This window comes from Lissotriton vulgaris, chromosome 7 (genome assembly GCF_964263255.1).
Source record: "Lissotriton vulgaris chromosome 7, aLisVul1.2, whole genome shotgun sequence".
Classification (NCBI taxonomy): Eukaryota; Metazoa; Chordata; class Amphibia; order Caudata; family Salamandridae; genus Lissotriton; species Lissotriton vulgaris.
In genome coordinates this window covers 1,718,109,083-1,718,131,106 of record NC_141695.1, presented here as the reverse complement: position 1 = coordinate 1,718,131,106, position 22,024 = coordinate 1,718,109,083, and the positions used below count along the sequence as shown (strand labels likewise).

Here is a 22,024-nt window from a genome sequence, read left to right as displayed (position 1 = left end):
TGTTCAGTGGTGTTAATGAGTTGAGACTTTTGTGTGTACAGCATAAATGTGTTTTGAAGTGTCAAAATGGAGAAATAATACTGCCACAGAATGTGTTCCATTATACACCTACATTGCATTTTCTTGCTGCATTTTTTTTTTTTTTTAAATGTATGCAAGTATTTATTTGTTGATTAATTAAAATCATTACAAACAAGAATAGATAAAAGCAACTCACATAAACAAACATATACTATGCACAAAGTTATAATCATATTAAAATAATCATCTAAAATTGCATTAATACAGTCCATTCCATAATAATGTTTAAGCGTTTACACACTATTAAAATACAGGTATTAACTAGAGTACAATATATTAGCAGCAATCACTATTATAGCAGCATTTAACTTAAAGTGACAGTGTTAGCAGTAGGAAATACTAGTATAATACGTTTTTTGCTATTTTCCATTTGCTAGCTATAGTAAAGTGCAATATGCATAACTATAGTAAATTAAACTAATAGACCCTTCAACTGGCATACATTTTAATTTAAACAATTCCTGAAATAGGTTTCATTTTTTTTTTTTTTTTTTTTTTTTTTTTTTTACTTCGGATCACAATAAACCGTTATTTACTTGTTCTTCGTCTTTAAGTTTCTTCTCAACAATAATAATGAACTTAACAAAGTGGTAGGTAACTTTGATATTGGCCCCACTCAAACAGGTAATAATTGCTTGCCTGCATGTTTTAATTCCTAATTCATTAAAAATTGGTTTTAGGATCAACTTCCGAGCCTCTGCCAAAGCTGGACATAAGGTTACGATGTGTGTTAGTGTTTCCTCCCTTTGACTACAAAGCCTGCAGATGCTAGATTCCCATTGATTTTCCCATTTTGGTATACCATCCTTTGTCGGATATCTTCCCAGCCTTAAATACATAAATTTATTCTTAAGCCTAGGTTTTAAATGATAAGACAAGTAAGATTGAGGTGACAGCCTACCGAAAGAGTTTGCAACTGTCCAGAAATGACTTCTTTTTCTTAATTCCTCCTTGTCCGCTATAGTCGTTAATAATGCGGCCATTTGATTCATCTCTTTTTTAAAAACGATCCTGCTCCTCAGTTCATCAGCCAAATTAGAGCAGTCAAATTTACTTATACATTCATTAAAATACAGCTGCCAATTTTTTGAATATTCCCCTTCTGAGATTTCAAGCCAGCATAACTTTGCCAGTGAGCCTTCCTTTGCTGCATACTTTGATGAACCCTGTAACATTGTTTTTTGTCCTAAAGTTCTGCATACCTTCAGTGGATTGGAGTGCATTGCATCTACAGACACGCCAGGGAATTAAACGCATTGGTTTTAGAAGTGCAGCGACAAATACTCAATGGTCTCACCCGGCAATTGTAAATTACCATCTTGCTCTGGATGCAAAATGTCCTTTAAGAGAGCGCCATTCGTAATGCAAAGGGTCTACATGCACAAAAACAACGCCCTTGTGTAGAAGACTACTAACCAAAAATGGGGTACTGAGCCTCTTTACGAGGAATTTGGAGTCCTTTTTCTGCTGCTGGAAGATTGAAAAACATGGAGTGAACATTGTTGTGTTCGCACAGGAAAACCGGATAAGAAAAAGATCAAATGTATAGTAGCACAGCTAACCGCATCGTTTCAAGAGCTTTCATCCTTGCGGTCCGCTTCAAAGTCAGAATGGCAATTATTGGTTATCTTTGGAAATATAAAGTGATTCAGGGAGTTATTCCCAGATCTAAAGTAATTGACCCCGATGGCCGGCACTGTTCATAATGTAATTGTTGGCTTTGGATATTCCTCCGAAAATAGTACAGTTGGCTTCTTGCCACCTAATACTCTTTGTGCTGCCTTATTATAGATTACAAAGAATGACATGCTGCATTATATGAATGCAGTGTACTAGAAAAGCACCCAGTAATGCCGCACGCCGTATCGGATTCCAGGGGATACCGGGGAATGGGAGAGTGGTGTCTGTGGGGGAGGAGGGGGTGGCGCAGAGGCGAGGTCCTGCTCTTTATAAATCATCAACGTGCAGCCACCAGATCGGGCACACTTGTGTCTGCACATACATCGTATAGCCACACACTTTGCCCAGCAGACTGTCCAAGAAACTTCGATTTCACCAGGAACACATTTGTCTGCCACACGGGGTAACCTGGAAGCAGCAGGAGGAGGGGGCGAGGGGGAGAGTCAGTGAGTGCTGATGTTTATAAAAAAAAAAAAATGTCAATTGATACTTGTATAGCGCACTACTCACCCGCAAGGGTCTCAAGGCGCTTGTATGAATACCGCTGTGGAACCCATCCTGGCTTTCCCTGTGAGGCGTCCACTCCTGGGCACCCCCAAGGTGGAGGCCAGGCATCCTTAGCGTTGTGGGGGCCGTTGTGGATATTAAGCAAGCTATTGCCCAGAGTTGCAGAGTGGGACTCCATGATTGGAATAGGCACCGAGGCGAGAATTATCGGGTCCGTGGAATTTTTGAGCCCAAGTCCTGCCGAGGCGGGGAGTTGAACCCTGGTCCCGGGCCAGACCTCTGCATCAGGGTCTGCCGCTCTAACCATTGAGCCACACTTCTCCACTGATGCAACACAGGGAAGGGTGAGGGGGTGCATGTGCATGTGAGAGCCACATGGAGAAGCAAAAAAGAACAAGCGCGCCTCGCGCTGAAAGATAAAAAATGAAAATGAAGCTGATAGCTGCGCAACCGTGAAAGTGACACGGCTGCACGAAAGTGAACGGAAAATAAAGCTGACGAGGGGGTGGGAGAAGGGGGGGATTCACGGGCACGCTGGAAGCCAGATGGCAGCTGTGCACGTCGCGCGCGCTTGTACGCGTAATAGCAAGCTGGTGGCCGGCAAGGTAGCACTTTTAAAGCAGCTACTAAAAGTCTCGCCAGAGTATCGCATGCACTGGCTCAGGCGAGACCTAAAAAATAGGGGATGGCGGTTTACAGCATACACAGCCTTCTACGAAAGGCGCACTCAAGGAAAACTTTGTTAAACTGTCTGTTACTTGTGTTTTTTTTGGATCGGTGGAAGTGCTGCACAATCACTATTTTCACCATGGGGGTGAGGGAAAGGGATCCACAGGGTAGATCAGTGAAGAAAACTGAGTGCAACCAGTGTCGTAAGTCTACCCCTTTCATTTAGGGCTTCAACTGCATTTCATGCATTTATCACCAGTGAGCCAGCATTATTTAGCTGTGTTCTCTCAAAGAAATGCTGGGTTTGGGTTTAAGTGAAACTTTTGGCCTGATACCCAGCATATAATGTAAGATCTTCCTGCATTTGTGCTAAGGACGAGCGGTTGTAGAGAGGGCACAGTATATTATCTAGGGCAGAGTCTACAACCTCTTCTAAAATAAAAGCTACTTCTAGTCAATGAGAATCATTGCGAGCTACCAATCATTAGTGTTGGAATCGTGACCACATCAGAAAAGATACATGATTGGTCAGTGTAAGCAAGCTTACCAGCATTGGTCACCTTAATGCATCAGGCAGGGCTGCCAGCAGTAACTTAAAGTCTTTGCCCTTTTGGAATGCCTCAATGTAGATGCAGAGGTCCTAGCTGTAATGCCCCTGGCACAGAGGGAATAATAGTAATCTCTCCAGTACTAATGATTTAGCACTCGAATGTCGGTTTTAAATATAGTTTGGAAATTCAACAATTTTTCGCCAAACCAAAGGTTATGAGTTTTCAAAGTAGACCAATATTAATCTCTAATACATGCTTTTTCCAGTTTTGGGATACATGCATTCAACTACTCACAAGCTTCTAGTTCAGTAGGCTGTGCTGCACATAGGAGAGCTACTAAAACGTAGATGGAGAGCTACCAGTAGCTTACGAGCTATTTGTTGGAGAAGCCTGGTCTCCGGTCTGTAATAGCCCACTATGAGCTCTGCGCTTGCTGCTAGAACGTCCCAGTGTTCATGTTCTAGAACGTCCCAGTGTTCATGTTAGCCGATTCTGTCATCCAGACTGCTGTTCTGTGAGTTTTTGGGAGCAGATGGGGGTCTGAGGTTGGAGTGGCCTACTCCTTTGGCAGGCCTCCTGTGATGCTCATTTTGGGGTGGTCTGGGATCTAGCTTGAGGCTTCCCCCCCCCCTGCAGAAAGCTCTTTACGTATATTCCCTTCCCTTGTATTAGTGTGTTGCTTCTGCCTGCTGCCGACATTCTGCCAAAGGCTGATTAAGGGTCATCCTTTCCTAAAGTAAAATCTGTAATTATTCTTTAGGGAGACGAAAGCACCATGGAGGAGGAGCTGGGGCTGGTTGGGGCCTGTGCTGACGATACAGAGGCAGAACTGATCAGGAAGATCTGTGAATCTGAACTTCTAGCTGGTGAGTGAAACAATCTTACTTTGCTCTTTGATATCCCTTCTAGGGGAGGACTAGCGTCCTCGGAGTATCCAGACATTAAAATGCCCCCCCACATTGCACCAAACCTCTAATAACCGAGTTGGAGAAACCAGTAGTCCGACCAATCTTAGAACAATTTTATTCACCCATGCATCTTTCTGTCCATTCTTCCTCGTACCTGTCCTCCACTCACCATATTTTCATTCTTCAGTACATCCTTTCACTTATCCATCTGTTCACACATTCTTCCTTTCGCCCACCTAGCCACCATTTGTTTTCAATCCGCCCATGCTAGACTATTCCACCAGTCCATTATTTCACCAATCTGTTCGTCTAATGCCCATTCTGTTCACACGTTGATTCATTCATCCACCCATATCCATTCTTTCACTTTCATCCATCCTTTGAAGTGTTCTTGGGCTCTTCCATCCTTAAATGAATCCTTCCTTTGCTCTTTCAACCTCCCACCCTTCCACTCTTAATAGTAGGGGCTACTATGGGACTAGGTGGGAGAGGATCCTATAGTTGCAATGCCCCTTGTTTGGCAAACACAGTCTCCACATAAAGCTATTCTGACTGTTGCTAGGACTTTCGGCCAAAACTTAGGGTGGTCTGGTAGACATCTCTAGAGCTCAAGAACATAAGGCTTCCAAAGGATGCGCGTGCCCTCCATGAGATGGAGCACTCACTCTGGGTAGAAAGTGGCATTGAACATGATTTAGACAAGGGAGTACCAGCTGTTAAATGCCATATTAGACTAATTATAAGCTTAGAACAACAACAAAACCAACTAGCTAGCCCAGTGATGACACCCATTTGGGTGTATGAGGTCCTGTGCTCTTATTGGAGCATATCCCTTTTCTTGGAACCTTTTGACTTACATTTTCTTATTGAGGAACTGCACAGCATGTTTAACTAGATTTGAGCAAGGAGCACGTGTGCTGGACCTTTATCACCCCTGGTTCCTCTCCTTTACAGAGTTCCATGTTGATCAACAGGTCACCTTATCAGCATCCTTTGCTCTGCTTCACCCTTGTAAGGAGGAAAGTACTCCACTTTTTGGACCTCACATGAGCACTGAGCTTTTATATTGAGTGTACCAAAGGACATTGGGTAGACTATTGGCTCTTTGTGTCGTTCACTGGAGCAAAAAAGCAGGTAAAGCAGTGTAGAAAAGGACCATCTCCTGCTAGATCATGCTCTGTGTTAAGATCTGCTACACACTAGCCTAAAAGCACTCTGGAAGAACCAAGCTCATCTACCCCAGGGCCAAAGATGCCACCACTGTGCTGGCACATGGCGTTCAGTCCTGGGCGTTTGCCAGGAAGGTATATGGGAGTCCCTCCATAGGTTCATGAAGCACTACGGTCTTGGCAGCTGGGTTTTCTGAGCGGGGCATTTTGCCGCTTGGTCCCACAGGCCTTTCTGGTTTCAGTCCTATCGCAGGCCCACCTACTGACAGGTACAGCTTTGGTAGCTATTTTGCGTTTCGGGCTCCGCGTCTAGGGTTGTGGACAGCCTTGAAACCAACTGAAGTCACTGTGCGGGATTGGAGTCCATATAAACATTACAATAGTCCCTTTAATCCTCTATCATGGCAATCTTAAATCAATGAGCAAGTGACCCCATTAAAAGCCATGAAAGCGGGCTTGGGTCCACTGCAAAATCCAAATGCATCCTCTGCGTCAGAATGGCAGCCAGTAAAACAACTACAGCGTTACGGGCTTCAATGCACAGTTTAGTGTCCGCTTGTAAAGCGCAGCTTTTTCTGGCCATTTGATTTGTTTTCCATTAAAGCTTCATCAAAACTAGGGCTTCGGTGTCTCGCCTGACATGGTGCCAGAAAAGACAGAATGTACAGTACGTCACACTTGTTGCTTCAACGCCTCCTGCAGTAACACTGAAGGGTTCCCAACCAGTTTCCTTAGGGGGCCCTATTGCCTTAAGACACCCTTAGTCTGCCATAAACCTGTAATTTGGTCTAGATGGATCCAGCTAGAGAACGTAGGACTGAAACTGTTGTTTTCCGTTTCCACCAGATGCTCAGTATCTCTCGGTGTTTGTCCCACTCATCCTGAAGGTTTGCAACAGCCCTGGCAAGTACAGTGACCCGGACCTCTGCACTGCGGCGTCGCTGGCACTTGCTAAGTTCATGATGATTAGGTAAGGCGAGAGGACATGGGAGCATCCCTTTTCCTCGCCACAGCCTGCTCTAACATCTGCTTCTCCCTCACTGCAGCTCTGATTTCTGTGACACTCACCTCCGCCTACTCTTCACCATGCTGGAAAAGTCTCCCCTACCTAGCGTCCGGTCCAACATCATGATCGCCTTGGGGGATCTCTCCATCCGCTTTCCCAATCTGATTGAGCCTTGGACGCCGCACCTGTACGCAAGGTAAAGGTGGGAAGTTGGCAGCTTCCCTTGCTTGTTAACTCTACCTCCTGGGGGCCTGTGGGCAGTGTGTGGGTGGCATTTGATTCTTCCTCGCTGCCCCTCGATCAAGACTTGACTTCCTCTTGCATGCATTGGTTGTACATACTGTCCTCTATTCCCCCTTAAGTCTGTAACAAACTGTATTTTGAAGTGGGGGAGGGGCATGAGCACAGTAGTATTCTGGAAATAGCCATCTTTGACCTTGATTGTGCCAAAGGAGTACTTCTGAAATGGTGGGCACTAGAGCCGCCTTTTTATGACTACTTTCTACATTGGTGTGGAGATTTCAACTTGTACACTGTTGCAGGTTACGGGATGATTCCTGCAGCGTCCGGAAGACAGCTGGTATAGTCATGACTCACTTAATTCTGAAAGATATGGTGAAGGTCAAAGGTCAAGTGAGTGAAATGGCTGTTTTGGTGATCGACCCTGAAGCAGAAATTGCTGCACTGGCTCGAAACTTCTTCAATGAACTCTCCAACAAGGTAGGCAGGGTGACTCGTCTTTCCAGCTCTACCTACTGTTGATGGGGGGTGTGCAAGGCTCTTCTGTTCTAGATTTCTAACCACATCTCCTCCCTGTAGGGCAACGCGGTGTACAATCTCTTGCCAGACATCATAAGTCGACTCTCGGACCCGGAGTGTGGGGTGGACGAGGAGCCTTTCCAGACAATCATGAAGTGAGTTAGGGGGGTGAGAAAGCCAAAGCCACGGATGGATTACAGACCGAGTAGGCCCAATTCACCAAGGTGTAGGGGAAGTTAAGACCGTACACATTCGCTATGTCCTTGGCTAACTAGTGGATGTAAGCAAATACAAGGAGACGATGGACGGAGCGCTGAAACTTTTCAATCCATCGCTCCCAGTCTCAAATCTGGGTTGAATCTATCATCGTTCTTTAGCTCACTTCGCCACCCCGGTTCAGCCCCAGCTATATGCAAATCAGTCTTGGATGCTGGTTTCCGGTCCAGGGAAGACCTGGCTTGGCAGTTCAGGCTGGAATGTTCCCATGAGGCCCAGGGTCAAGACTGATTTGCGTATAGCTGTGTTTGAACTGAGGTAGTGAAGTGAGCTAAAGAACGATGGATTCAACCCAGATCTGTGACTGGGGGTGAGTGAAATGTTTCAGCGCTCAGTCAATCACCTGCTTGTGTTTGCGAACTAGTGGATGTGACTGGTTTCTCTAACAGTTGTATGGGGCTCCATGAGGAGTTATTCCAGGAATCTGTTTAACCTTTCTCATTTAAGTATGTTGCTTTCCTCGTTCAGTTCAATGTTTCCTTAGCACTCTACTCTTTCTCTCCCCATTTCTTAAATACCATCTCCTGTTGTCTTTTGCAGGCAGCTTCTCTCCTACATCACGAAGGATAAGCAGACTGAGAGCCTGGTGGAGAAGCTGTGTCAGCGGTTCCGCACTGCCAGGTGAGTGAGTTAGTGAGGATAAATTTATGTAGCGCACTGCCACTACAAGAAGCATCATGGTGCTTAGACTTGTGAGCTGCAAGATGGTAACATTTACTGTTCTCACACATTAGGAAAGGGATTTAAACAAGTGTTTTACAGACCGAGTCTTTGCTGCTTGCAATCCCCCGTTATACCTGGTGTTGGGATGAGATCTGGGTGTTCTCCTGGGATTGATTGGGGTCTGTGCTCCATCAGGAGGGTCCTCCTCTTCTCCAGTGGACTACAAGTGGAGTTAGCTGAGGCTATCCCCGTGTTCTTTCAGCAGAGAGTGTTTCGGCTGTACCTCTTGCACGGTTTACTTGGTTCAGTGTTTAGTACCTCCGTGCATACGGCCTTCATTGGGCTATCCCTGCATGCACCCCGTGCAAATGGAAGCCGCGGGCCAGGGCACAGCAGGACACTCGACAAGAGCTGCGTTTAAACCAAGCTCTGATCCGCACTCTTGGCACACCTTACTCCTGTCATGGGGTCCATAGGAACACGCTTGCTGCCCTTTCATGAGATCCCTGCCTGGCCAAAGCTGCACCTTCCACTCCCTCACCTCCATCTCTTCTTTTCAGAACTGAGCGCCAGTGGCGGGATCTCGCCCACTGCCTGACGCTCCTCCCGTTCTCAGAGCGCGGCCTGCGCAAGATGCAGGAGAACTTTGAGTGTTTCGGGGATAAACTGACCGAAGAGATGGTGTTTAACTCCTTCATGGCCGTCATTGGGAAGATGCGCCGAGGGGCCAAGCCAGAGCTCAAGGTAAGCAGGCTGAATCCTATGCTTCCTTAGGCATGCACGGGAGAAGGGGATTGGTCCTCCTCAGGACTCAACATTGTGGCTCTGTTGTATGGGAGAAGGGGATTGGTCACCCTCGGGACTCTATATTCTGGCTCTGTTGTATGGGAGAAGGGGATTGGTTGCACTCATGACTAGTTGTGGCTGTTGGATTGGAGAAGGGGATTGGTCCCCTTCGTGGCTAAAAAGGAAGCCACATCTTTTCACAGCGTGTGGAATTGGGTCTATACTCCGTTGGATTCCTATTCCATGTTTTTCTGTTTTCACAGGTGTTGATTGATGAATTTGAGCAGAAGCTTCGGGCCTGTCATGGCAGGGGGCTGGAAAACATGGAGGGAGCCGTGGACTCGCAAGAGAATGCCATGCCGCCTCCTTCAGCTGCAAAGAGTGCCAAGAAGAACCAAACTGGTGAGACCAGGAGCTTCTTTATTTGCATCCATTTGCAGTCATGGCATCTACACGGATCTAGTTACTGTAACCTGTCGCGCACCCTTTGTAATTAACCCCTTGGACGCTCATGACGAGCTCAGCTCGCCATGAGCCACGGTGCTCGTTTGCTCATGACGAGCTCAGCTCGTCATGACATTTGGAACGCTCGCACGCTGGGCTAATTCCCCTGCTGTGCGAGCGTTCTAAAGAAATGGGTGTGATCATGACGAGCTCAGCTCGTCATGAGCACCGGGGCGCTGTGCCCGCCCCCAGCACAGCGGGGGAATGAGCCCCGCATGCAAGGGTTTAAAGTAAGGCCTCTGCTCTGGCCCCTGCGCTTCACCCTCTAGAATGCACCAGGGCTACAGCAATTATGTGGCGGGGGGACCTAGTTATGCAGCACACTTAACTAAATTAAGCAGCAAGAAAAGGTGAATTATGCCTTGTAATGCAGCACATTTTGTGATATTACTACTTGATTGTTTTGTTTTAACATTTACGCAAGCTAACAATATATAGGCAACGGTTGCCCGCTATTAGTACCAGATTAATACCCATGTACAGCAATAAGATACATGAGACCCAAGGTGGTTCTTTATTGTATGATTACCTAAAATCATTTACAAATACAGTACATATTACTTTTTATAATTAAAAAGCATGTGGTTGGTTAAAAGTAGCATCTTAAAGTTATAAAACAGCTGATGACTTTTACTTTATGTACAGGATCAGTCAGACTTTTGTAAGGGCCTTCCACTTCATGGCAACACGTCACTACGTTTCTCGTAACTTTTAATCGGCTGGAGCTAGAAATCTTTTTTGTAAATTTGCAGATTATGCAGCAGGCAATGGATTGTGGCAAATGCTGCACATTCGTAACTATGGGAGAAATGCAGCGGCTTCAATCGCATAATTACAGGGTACCAGACTATGGCGCACATTTGCGTCTTGAACAGTAAATGATCCGCACAGGCCCCTTTCCTTCCCACACCCAGTTTCACTTTATAGCCCTTCACTTTGTACCCAGTGCCCACATCTGTGTGAACTGCGATATCTTCCAGCTGGTCCAACATTGCTTTTGTTCTCTAAGCCATGTAAGTGTCCCACATCCTGAGCCGTGAAAGTGTCTGCAGTCCATCCTCATGTCAATGAGGCCTATACTCTTAACCTCCTAACCCAGGGGTCTTCAAACTGGAGGGGGGGCTAGGCTCTGGTTAAAAGAAGCATCATGCTGATAGCAGTGCTTTGGTTTAAGCTGAAAACAAGTGATGAGCAGTAAGCCACTCTGTAGTGGGCCATTACCCTTTTTTTTTTGTCATATCTGGCTGGAAGAATGTGGCAAAAGGGAAGGGGCTCCAAATATTCTTCAAACATCCCTCCCCCATTTTGGATATTAACATGGTGGAAACTTACATTAGTAAGGCCTACCTAACCAGAACGTTTGGTAATCATGTATTTGATTGTATTTTTAAAATGTTATCAGAACTAATGTTTAAGTCTAGACATTTAAACATTACAAATTTAGTAGAATTGTGAAAAATTCGGGGAGAGGCGTGTTAATGATTTTAAAATATCCTGACGTGTGAGATATGGGCACTCTAGTGTTTCATCACTCATGACCCCATTTTACAGGAAAGAGACGCCCCCTCTCTGCAAGGAATGCTAATGGCCAGGATGAAGAGGCTGATTTTACAACCCCCAAACCACGGGCCAGTCGCCGGGGCCAGGGTACTCGCAAGAAATTGACTGTAGCGTTTTCAAGTGATGAAGAGTCAGCAGAAGAAGGTGAGACTTAAGGGACAATGACACAGGGGCATCCAATTTTAGGTCTTTGGAACCCCATGCACATTTTTAGTTGAATAGTATACTTTAGAAAAGTGGAGCTGTATTGAGCTACTCTGAGTGACTTCTTGTAAGGGAGCAGTTGCACTGCTGCAGTTGGAAGGGCAGACTTTAACTTGCTAAAGGTGCTTGTAGTGAAGAGCTGAGGCAGGGGGTCTGAGGCACTGCTCGAGTGCTTGTGTTTGAGATGTGTAATAGAATCGTGAAGTTGAAGGATTCTTGTTCAGAGTGACTTGGATTGTCAAGGTCTGCTAGAACTGAGTGACGCTGACTAAATCTTTATGGGTGTGGCGATACAGAATACATAATTAAGCAAACCGATTTCTCTTGTTTCTCACCCTCCGTTTGGGATGGGGGGGGGGGGGGGGGGGCTGGAATAAATGAGGCCTAAATGTCATTCGTGAAGGTGGGTCTTGTGCAACGGGGAACTGTAATCTTTTCTTGGTGTATCCGGGTGACTTCTGATTGGGTCTGATAGAACGCCTCTCACTTTGCTTTTTCTCCAACATGATTTGTTCCCATCAGAAATGGAAGCAGAAATGAGCGAAGCAGAGACTCCAAAAAACACCACACCTATCAGACGAACCTCAAGCCGGACGACCAGAGCAAAGTGACCGCTTGGATAGTTTTGTCTGGAGCAGATGTGGGGGGGGGGGGGGGCTGGTCAGTTGCTACCAGTCATACAATTATTGAGCATTTTACATGTTGGAACTCTACTCGGTGTGACTTGTGGGGGCTGGGATCCCTCCCACTCTGTGTATTTTCTACCTTGTCTGTCTTTTCTATGTTTTAATACAAATAAAGATTACTTTTTATTTATTAACTGCAATTGGTCACTGGTTTTCCTGTAATTTTTTCGTAAAAGATATAATTATCTGATGCGAACAGCGGCAGTAGGAGAGGTCTATTAGCAGCTTAATTTTAAATTATTCCCTTTAAGATAGTTACCCAACTGAATGGTTCTTTGAGGGGATGGGGCCATTATCTCGTTGGTGATCCAATGTGCCCCACCCACCTTGTAAATAACTTCATTGTCTAACTTTGTAAACCTGGGGTGCAGTATCAGAAAGCTAGAATACTCTGGCATATGAAGGAAGGGGTAACGTGCCAAGCTACTGACATGACCTTATCTCACTCATTCATAGATGTGGTCCCATTTGAGGCGAAATACAACTTGTAACAATGTAGCTGTTACAAGGAGTCATTTGCTATAAACTCAGTAAAAGTTGTAAAGCAGTCCCCGTCTAATTTAATGCCGTTCCCTACAATACCTACTAACGCCTCTAAAACCTATAGTTGAAAGGGAGTTAAGGCTGACTATTATGCTAACGATGGCATTGCAATGATAATGGTCCCTCCTTTGGGACCTACTGGCTTTGCCAATACCTTTTAGCAATGCTGTACAACAGCACCAATGCTGTGCAGCGTGGCATAATAAAGGAGGGGAGCCAATGCATCATTTTATAGGCACATATTTTTTTTATTTGGTAGTCTAACTTATTGGCAATAAAAAATAACGTTTTCAGGGGGTTGAACACTTGTAAGGCATTCATGGTTTTCAGTTCTATGAGGGACACTGAGGCAAGGATTGTGCTCTATCGTAAATGCAAGACTTCCAGCAACCAAACAGTAAAACACAAACTACATTTTCCACACGACCATCAACCAATCGGGGCCACCAACCCCTATATTACAGACCACCCACAAGGACCTCTCCTCTTTCTTTTACAAGTTCAGTTTGCACAGCTTAACCAAGAACCGGAACATGGCCAATGTGGCCGTCGGTCCACTAGTACGTCGAACATGAGGCAACACTGGAAACTTGAAGATAAGTGAAAACTCTGCAAGCCCCGCAGGAATGTCGTCAACATCGGAAACTGGAATACTTTGGACCTTCAGCCCCAGATATGTTCAACTCTGCATCTGATAGACTACTAGCCACAGATTCCTTAACGTAGAATTATCCCTAGGCGTGAGACTGGATCCAGATTTTTTTTTTTTGTGCCACAGAATCTCTGCGCGCAGGGGGGTGGAACCACCTAACAGTGCCATAACGTCCGCGGACAGGATGTCGGCGAGGTCACAAGTCCCACCCTGGCGCACAGAAATCACGTTCCTTCTTTTCTGCTTGTAACTCTGATCCGGAGTGAGTTCCCTTGACCTGTTTTCAGGCCTCTTAACGCCTTTGCGTGGGCAATGCCTATGGGTTTCAAGACGTGTGCTTCTTGTATGCGTCAGATGTCTGCGACGGACCCCCTCACCCTATTTGTATGTGGTGTTTGGGCGAGCCCTATGGTTCTGTGAAGCTTGTCTTTAGAAGCCGAAGTCCTGGCAGGAGCGCTGGATGAAATTGCTTTCGGTCTGCTTGTCCAAATCTGTCTTGTCACAGCGTCCGTCCCCTACCTCTGAAGGGTCCAGAAGCCTCCGATTCAGGATGCGGCATCGTCCTTCACTAAGGGCCCCACACACACGTCGTTCGCTCACTGGTAAGTCCTGCAGCTTGCCACCGAGGCCCTAACCTCTTTCTGAAGACGGCGCGGGTTCCTCTCTGGACGTGCGCCATCGCCAGTTGCCACCCTATCTGCCGTTTCTGTAGTAGGGGATCTCTTTGTAGTCCTAATCTAGTGAATAGTCCCGCTCATGTGCGGGGACTCCGGAGCAATCAAAAATAATCTCTTAAGCTGTCTTCTGTGCAGTCCTGCATAAACACTTAAGAGAGAATTAAAGACAAATAATGCAGCCTATACATGCAAGGCTACACTGTCCAGTACATCAACTAGAAATGCAAAAGATATTTCACCAATAACATATTCAGCACAGTCTGCCAAGTTACACCCATAGAGAAACTCCCCCCCCCCCCCCCCCCCTCACCAAATCCTTGGAATGATAGAGAGGAAGGTATGGACAGACCAGCCCCCCCATAGGCTGCATTATGTGGCTTAAAAAGTGATACCGTGCCTTTAAGGAAACTTTCCATAACACTCTTGGTATCCCAGAATGCACAGCAACTCCCTCCACTTTCAGTTCTTTTTTCCGGCTCCTGATAGCAGGACCCTGGAGCATTGAGCTCTCCCTTTTTGGGTGTTTTGTCTAATTTGTTTGCACTTTTCAAGTGTTTAGAGTGTTTCACTCTGCGTGTTTTTGTTCTTGCTTCCCTTTGCTGGAGTTTTCTGGTGATTTTGGCCACTCTTTTGTCAGATATGCCTTCCTTATTTGAAAAATGTCCCGAGTGTGCCTGGAAGAAGGCCAAATCTGATCCACACAGGGTGTGTATCCTGTCTCCCTTCTTCTCATGTCCCTGTGGATTGTGAGATCTGCCATCAGTTCTCCAACAGGACCCTGAAGGACAGAGTGAAGACTCTGCTCCGAGGACTGGAGCAAAGAAGACTGCAAGATCAAGGTGGGTCTGGGCATGGAGAGGCCTCTTCCTCTGCCCGTACTTCGGCCTCTGGAGGGCTCCCCAGGAAAGAGAAGGCCAGAAAACGACCCAGGTCTCCGTCGACGTAGATAGCCTCAGCGTCTCGAGGGATGACCACCGCCTGCTCCCAGTCTCCCCAGGGCTCTGGGTCGAAGTGACGTCGCTGTTCGAAGTTGGAAAGAATTTATATAGCGCTCTACTACCAAAACGGTTTCTTGGCGCTGGAGACAGAGACTAAAAACTCAGGAACTGAGGAAAAAAGGGGGGAGTAGGGATTAAGGAGTGTAAGCAGAGGAATAGAGGTGGGTTTTCAAAGCAGACCGAAAATCCAGATAGGAAGAGATAGATCTGAGCGTCGGGGGAAGTGAGTTTCAAAAGAGAGGGGCAAGTGTCAAATGTAGAGCCACCCGATTTTCTTCTTGCGAAATCAGGGGACTGAAAGAAGAAACTGTGGAAGACCGCAAATGTCTAGCCGGGACATATGCAGTGATCTTTGATCTGATAAAGGCAGGAGCAGTGCCCGCTAAAGACATGTAGGTCAGACAACCCAACTTGAAGAGTGAGCGCTCCTTTATAGGGAGCCAATGGAGAATTTTGAGTAGAGGGGTGGTGTGACTAGATTTAGGGAGCCTAAAAATGAGGCGCGCTGCCTGATTTTGTATAAGCTGCAGCCGGCGACATTCTCGGTCAGGTTGACGCTGCGACTTCTAGGGCTGATGGCCTCCTGCATCTTTCTGGTGCATCATGCCAGGTGGCGGATGCGTGCTCTGCAGTGGGACCTAAAGTTTCAGTGGGCCCAGCATCAGGGCAACTTGTCCGACCATGTCTTGATCTCGGAGGGCACTGCAAGACCGTTGCAGTGGTGGCTCACGGACCGTGATTGGGTCAGCGGCAGATCCCTCTCCCTAACCCAATCTGAGCACGTAGTTGTGACGGACGTGTCCCTCCAGGGCTGGAGGGGCCACATGGGAGAGGCGGAGATCAGAGGCCTCTGGTCTCCGGCGGAGATCCAGCTCCACATCAACCTTCTGGAGCTGCGGGCGATCCGGCTTGCACTGAAGGCATTCCTCCCCTCTGTCCGGGGGAGTGTAGTGCAGGTGTTCACGGACAACACCACCGCCATGTGGTACTGCAACAAACAGGGCGGGGTGGGGTTGTGGACCCTATGCCAGGAGGCTCTGTGCCGTTGGCAGTGGCTGGAACATCAGGGCGTGACCCTGGTGGTTCAACACCTGGCAGGTTCTTTGAATGCCAGGGTGGACAAACTCAGCCGTCGGTGCATGATGGATCACAAATGGCGTCTGAACTCTGACGTGGCGCAAGGCCTCTTTCAGCAGTGGGGAGAGCCTTGGTTAGATCTATTCGCCACAGAAGAGAACGCGCAATGTCATCAGTTCTGCGCGTTGGAATCTCCAAGGCGGCACTCGCTCGGAGACTCTTTTCGTCGCAAGTGGAGTTGCGGTCTATTGCACGCCTTTCCGCTTATACCACTTCTGCCCAGAGTGCTGAAGAAGATCAAGCGTGACCAGGCCCAGGTTATCATTGTGGCTCCGGACTGGGCGCGAAGATATTGGTATCCAGAGCTACTCAGCATGTCTGTCGATCCCCCGATTCGTCTGCCTCTTCAGGTGGACCTTCTGTCGCAGTAGCAGGGGACGGTCCTCCACCCAAACCTGTCCATTCTCCACCTCCAAGCTTGGAGATTGAGCGGCGACAGTTGAGGCCATTTGACTTGCCTCCTGAAGTCTGTGATGTCATTCTGGCAGCCATGCGTCCCTCCACAAAGTCGGTATACGCCTGGAGGTGGAACAGATTTGTGGCATGGTGCACAGCAAAGGCAGTGGATCCTCTCTCTGCACCCCTTTCTGAGGTTCTCCTCTTCTTTCTCTTGCCCAGCAGGGCTCTGCTCTGGGCACTATCAAGGGCTACCTCTCTGCCCTTTCCGCCTTCTTAAGGCTACCTGATCAGCCATCCTTGTTCAAGTCCCCGATCGTAAATAGGTTTTTGAAGGGCATCACACACGTTTCCTCCTGTTCCTTTCGTGATGCCCCAGTGGGACTTGAACCTTGTACTTACTTATTTAATGTGGGCTCCCTTTGAGCCGCTCCAAAACTGTCCTCTCCGTCTTCTTACTTTGAAGACTGCTTTCTTGGTTGCCATCACCTCTGCCAGGAGAGTGAGTGAGCTCCAGGCTCTTTCTTCCACACCTGCTTTCCTCTCTGTCCATCAGGACAAGGTTGTGTGGCGGCCGAGACCCTCTTTCCTGCCCAAGGATGTCACCGCCTTCCACATCGGGCAGTCCATCACTTTGCCCACCTTCTTTCCGCCTCCGCATCCCTCGAAAGAGGAAGAGAGGCTCCACCGTCTGGACCCAAAACGTGCGCTCTTACTATCTGGATCGCACACGGCAGTTCCGGGTGAATGACCAACTCTTTCTTGGTTACGTGGGCGCTAAGAAGGGAAAGGCGGTGCACAAGCGGACCATCTCTCGGTGGATCATCTTGTGCATCCTGGCGTGTTACTCCTTGGCTAAAAAGGAACCTCCTGTTGGGCTGAGGGCCCACTCCACCCGGGCCATGGCGACTACTACTGCCCTGGGCCGAGGAGTCCCCTTGCAGGACATTTGTCAGGCAGCTACGTGGGCCTCACTGCACACGTTCGCAAGACACTACTGCCTGGACAGCCAAGTCCGGAGGGATGGCTTCTTTGGCCGTTCCGTCCTCCAGGACTTTCTGGTGTGATTATTGGTTTGCAGACCCACTACCGGGGTTGGTATTGCTGGGTTATCTATTCTAAGGTGAGGAATCTACCACTAACATGTCTCTTTCAGATGCACAAGTTACTACTTGTGTAACGATATATCTGTAAGAGACATTAGTTAGTGATAGATTCTGTAGTAGGGGATCTCTTTTGTATTTATATGATCTCTGTGTATAATCCTAATCTAGTGAATAGTCCCGCCCATGTGCGTGGACCCCGGAGCAATCAAAAATAAAATGATATAATCTAATAATGATGTTGGACAGAGATGGTGGGTAATCTTACAATTAAGAGCTGCCTTAACCCAAACCATGAGCCCTCTAGATGGGCATCCTCGACCAGAGGAAGAAGCTGGTAAATGGAAGCAAGAGTAGCCAGGCTTCTACAAAGGTTCCAGGCTCCATGTTTCCTGGAATGAACACAAGTCATAACCATCGATAAAAGTATTCCAGTCCGGTAAAGAGAGCTTATTACGTAAACCTTGCTACATTCCATGAAACAAGTTTAAAATTACCAATAGAACCATCACAAGGGGTTAGGGTGCCTTTAAATAAATCAGGACCCCGGCCAATCGAGTTATTGTCCCTCAAGGATACAGGAACAGAAGTTGATAATTCTGGACCAGGAGACTGGAGCGGTCCAAGGGGACTAACAGTACAGCTACCAGGGGGAGAAATAAAGCTAGATGGTGCCCCTTCATAAGCCTGAAGTCAGTCAACGGCCTCCAGACTACTGAACCGGTTTTGAATAGGAGTTTGGCTCGAAACTGGCAGAGACTCGGCCTAGCCCCCGTGGATCAGCCCCCTCCCATTCCGCTGTACAAGTGTCCACCCATCCGCTACTGATGCAAAGTGACCGGGGGGTAAAAATAGGACACGGAGAGAACTAATAGAAATTCCTGGGCTGAAGTGTCTCCAGTTACAAATGTACTCAACTGGCCTTGGATCTTTAAAGTTGACTAGCACACAATCCCCTTATATCCTTGGCCAGATGTCCCACCCAGGACACCCTCCGCACCATAAGTATTTTGCTCACTATGTGTTGGCAGCGGTCTATTTTTATTTAGCCAATAGGCAATCTTATTCCTCAGGGCCGTGGGAGATTCATCTTCATGCTTGCTCAGTTCGGGAACCCCCGCTAAAACTACCAGGTAAGGGCTTACTTCCAGGGGCAGGTTGATGTTAATTTCCACCCTGGAAGCCTGGGCTATTGGAACCCCGCCACCCTCACTTGGTTGAATGGGATTATACTGGCATGATTTATTAACAGCAGCCGTGGCTGGAACCTTACAAGGAGGGCCAGCTGTTGCCTGTGGAGCTGCGATTGTGGCTGGCGAGTCCCTCAAATCTATAAGGGCATTTCCCTTCTGGTTTTAATTAGCGGTAGAGCAACCCTAGGTGTGTTTTCCTTTTTTAGGATATCGACAATTCCCTTAGTCAAGCTCGATCTTGTTTAGATGCTGTTCAATCTTGGTTAGTCTAGCTTCTAATGGACGGAGAAGGAGTCTAATTATGTCACCTATTTTAACCAATAGGGGATCCTCCACCTCCACCCTTTCACCTAGACTTTTCCCCCTGCTTTCAGTCTGGGGTACCGTTCTAATGGGTAATGGGTCATTTATAGGTGAGGCTATAATTTCCGGGGCAGCCACAACTGCCTGCTCCCTTATGGTAGTGTTTGATCTGGTGTTTTTTGGCACCTTCCCTTTCTTCCCTCCATTGTCACTGGCCAGCCCTTGCTTATACTTAGGAATAGCCCCTTGGCGTCTCCCACGTAGTTGCCTGGTATTATGCTCCTTCACTGGGCTAGCCATAGAGATAAGCTTGTGGGGAGATAATAGTAGCGATTCAGAGACCGTAGACTGATCTCCAAAGGAGACATGGTCTACATCGTGAGATGCAAGATGTGTATTCGGGGATTTGATGATCGCTAGTGCACCTATACCACTACTTTGTCCATGTCGTTCAGGTGTCCGTGCGTTAGCAATATGCCCCATGGGTGATCTTCTAGCGATAGCTAAATCCTGTGAGACTCATCGTTCCATCAAAGTAATCCCCTCGTCTATTACAGAGTTAACCCTAATAATAAACTTGTCCATTGTTCCTGTGAGGTTTAAATTGTCCACCCTACTTCTAGCCTCCTTTGAAGCCATGGTAAAACAGGTATGTCAATAGGGCAAAAAGAGTACTTACAAATCAAAGGTCCCGCAACAAGATTGAAAGAGGGGTGGCCCGTCCCGTCCTTGATCGATCTTGAACGGGCTTAAATGGGCCTGCCCTTGTCCCAGGATTCTCCCGGGACGCTCCCGCGCAGCGAGTAACTGTGTTTGTTATATGGGCGGGAGGGTGTCCTGTAGGTGTGGCTGGCGGCAGAACGCGGAACCAGGTGTGTGTGGTAAAGCAGGGACTCCTGGTAAACAGAGTCCCTGCTAGGGTTATGTGCCCGTTTGTTGTCAGGCACAATGCCGCCCCAGATTGCTGTCCACGTCGTCTCCCCAGCAAAGTGCTCTCTCCACAGAGCGAAGCGGCACCCACGCAGCGGGTCGGAGTCTCTCAGAGGCGCTGCGTAGGTTCTCGTGCCCACACTTTATGCCAAAGGTGGTGTCAAGGTTCCACATGAACCAAACAATACAGATACCAAGTTTTTCAGACACCATCCACAAGCGCGGAGAGAGCACTGCACACTTTGGACGCTAGAAGGGCAGTACTTCATTACATTGAAAGAACTAAAGATCACAGGAAAACAAAGTAGTTCTTTGTGTCCTTCGCAAGCAGTTTCCTGGGAAGACCAGTAACAAAAGGCACCATAGCACGATGGATCGCACAAACTATCCAATTCTGCCACAAGTAAGCCGGCCAAGAACTACTAGGAGGGGCACAAGCCCACTCTGCCAGGAAAAAAGGAGCAACAATTGCCTTCCTGGCAAACACACCCAACCAAGACATCTGCCTGACGGCACATGGGCTTCAGTGCACACGTTCACTAAGCACTACTGTATGGATATACAGATGAACAAGGAAGCACAATTAGGACAAAGAGTGCTTCAACATATATTCAACAACCAAAGTTATCTTCGACCGAGCTGCCACAAACCTAACAAACCGCTACAAAGTCTATGCACAGCATAGTGAATCCAGAAAGATTCACGCTGCAAAACTACACCGACAGGTAAACTATTCATTATTCTCCGTTTGGCCTTGGATGTCTGATTCTCTTGCCCGTGCTAGAACGAGTTCTGTGGCCCTCCGCCGCCATGCTCAGTTGCGGGATGGTGTCTTTCTGGAGAATATTTGGGAGCGTCTTGTTGGCCTGCCCTTTGATGGGATTCTTTTATTTAACACCCACGCGGACTTCGCTATTCAACGACTCCTTGCGGGTCTCCGGCTTCCTCCCCGGGCTCCGGCCTCCTCCCCTCCGTAAGCTTCGGCTTGTCGGTCTTCAGGTGTCTTATGGGAGGCGTTTATCCCCCCTTTCTCTTTGGACCTAGTGTTATGGTTGGCCCGTCTGTGTGTTGTGTGGGGCTTGGAATGCCTTCAGGGTGCCCCTCTGTACTTTTGGCTGCTGGTACAGCCCTTCAGCTTTTGTGGTGTGTGTTTTTTGGCTGTTAACGAAGCCGTATAGGTCCTCAGGTTAGATCATCTGTGTATTTTTTGGCTGATTGGTAAGCTGTCTGTGGTGATACCCACAGGTCTTTTATGTTCTTGACCTCTGCTGCGGGTTTCCCTAAGAGGTGTTCCCTTGTTTTGGGATGTGTCATACCCTAGGTGGGGTACTGGTTGGCTATTGTATAGCCCTGTCCTAAGCTGGGCGGATGTGGATTCCTTCCTGGGTTCCTCGCTTTTCTTGGTGTCACTATATACCGCTTGGTGCAGTCCTTTTCTTCCGCCTTAGCGCAGTTTTTGCTCTGCTCCAGGTTCAGTCCTGCTCAGTCTCCGATGGTGTTTCTATCCTTCTTCTACAGGGCTTGCCTGTCGTGCATTTTGCCCTTTGTTCCTGCGGGATGTCTGCTTCTGTGCGTTGTGCCTTCCCTCTCCAGCCTCTGGATCGCCAGATTGACTTTGTCATGCCATCTACGGCGTTGTATCGTGGTGTTTCCACCTTATTATCTGACGTTTCGGCCTGGTACGCTGCCTTGTGTTCCAGGGGGGCTAGGATTTTCCTGGTTTTCTCCTGTGTTCTGGTTGACGGCTTTAGGTCTGTTCTACATATTTCTCACTTCCCGGGGTCGCTGTTCTGGGCACGCTACTTCATAGTGATTACTAGCTGTCTGCTGTGCATGCCTGGTTGTGATGGTCCACCTCCATGGGCCTCGGTGTGTACCCGTGTGCTTCTCTCCCTTGTTCTGCTGGAGCTTTGCGCAACTGTGTCTTCCTTCTCACGTATGCACTTCTCGGCTGTGGGGCCGTTCCTGCCTTGTCCCCTGCCTTGGTGCTGATGCCCGTTCAGCTGTCCCCTTCGTTGTGTGTGTGTATGTTCTCCTGAGGCGGGCTCTGCCTCAGTTTCCACCTCTTCTCCTTGCGGTGGTT

The 22,024-nt window shown here is 47.8% G+C and overlaps 1 protein-coding gene across 1 annotated transcript in view; it reads left to right on the top strand.

Moving 5' to 3' along the window:
- The window catches only part of NCAPD2 (non-SMC condensin I complex subunit D2), a 45,170-nt gene extending 33,027 nt beyond the window's left edge, over positions 1-12,143 (top strand). Inside the window, exons 23-32 of the mRNA XM_086932902.1 lie at positions 4,249-4,354; positions 6,412-6,535; positions 6,612-6,767; positions 7,114-7,291; positions 7,391-7,485; positions 8,147-8,227; positions 8,830-9,013; positions 9,319-9,457; positions 11,111-11,263; positions 11,846-12,143. Coding sequence (XP_086789028.1) covers positions 4,249-4,354; positions 6,412-6,535; positions 6,612-6,767; positions 7,114-7,291; positions 7,391-7,485; positions 8,147-8,227; positions 8,830-9,013; positions 9,319-9,457; positions 11,111-11,263; positions 11,846-11,934 — 1,305 coding nt within the window. The 3' untranslated portion in view covers positions 11,935-12,143. The remainder of the gene's footprint in view (positions 1-4,248; positions 4,355-6,411; positions 6,536-6,611; positions 6,768-7,113; positions 7,292-7,390; positions 7,486-8,146; positions 8,228-8,829; positions 9,014-9,318; positions 9,458-11,110; positions 11,264-11,845) is intronic.
- Positions 12,144-22,024: the final 9,881 nt, after the last annotated feature.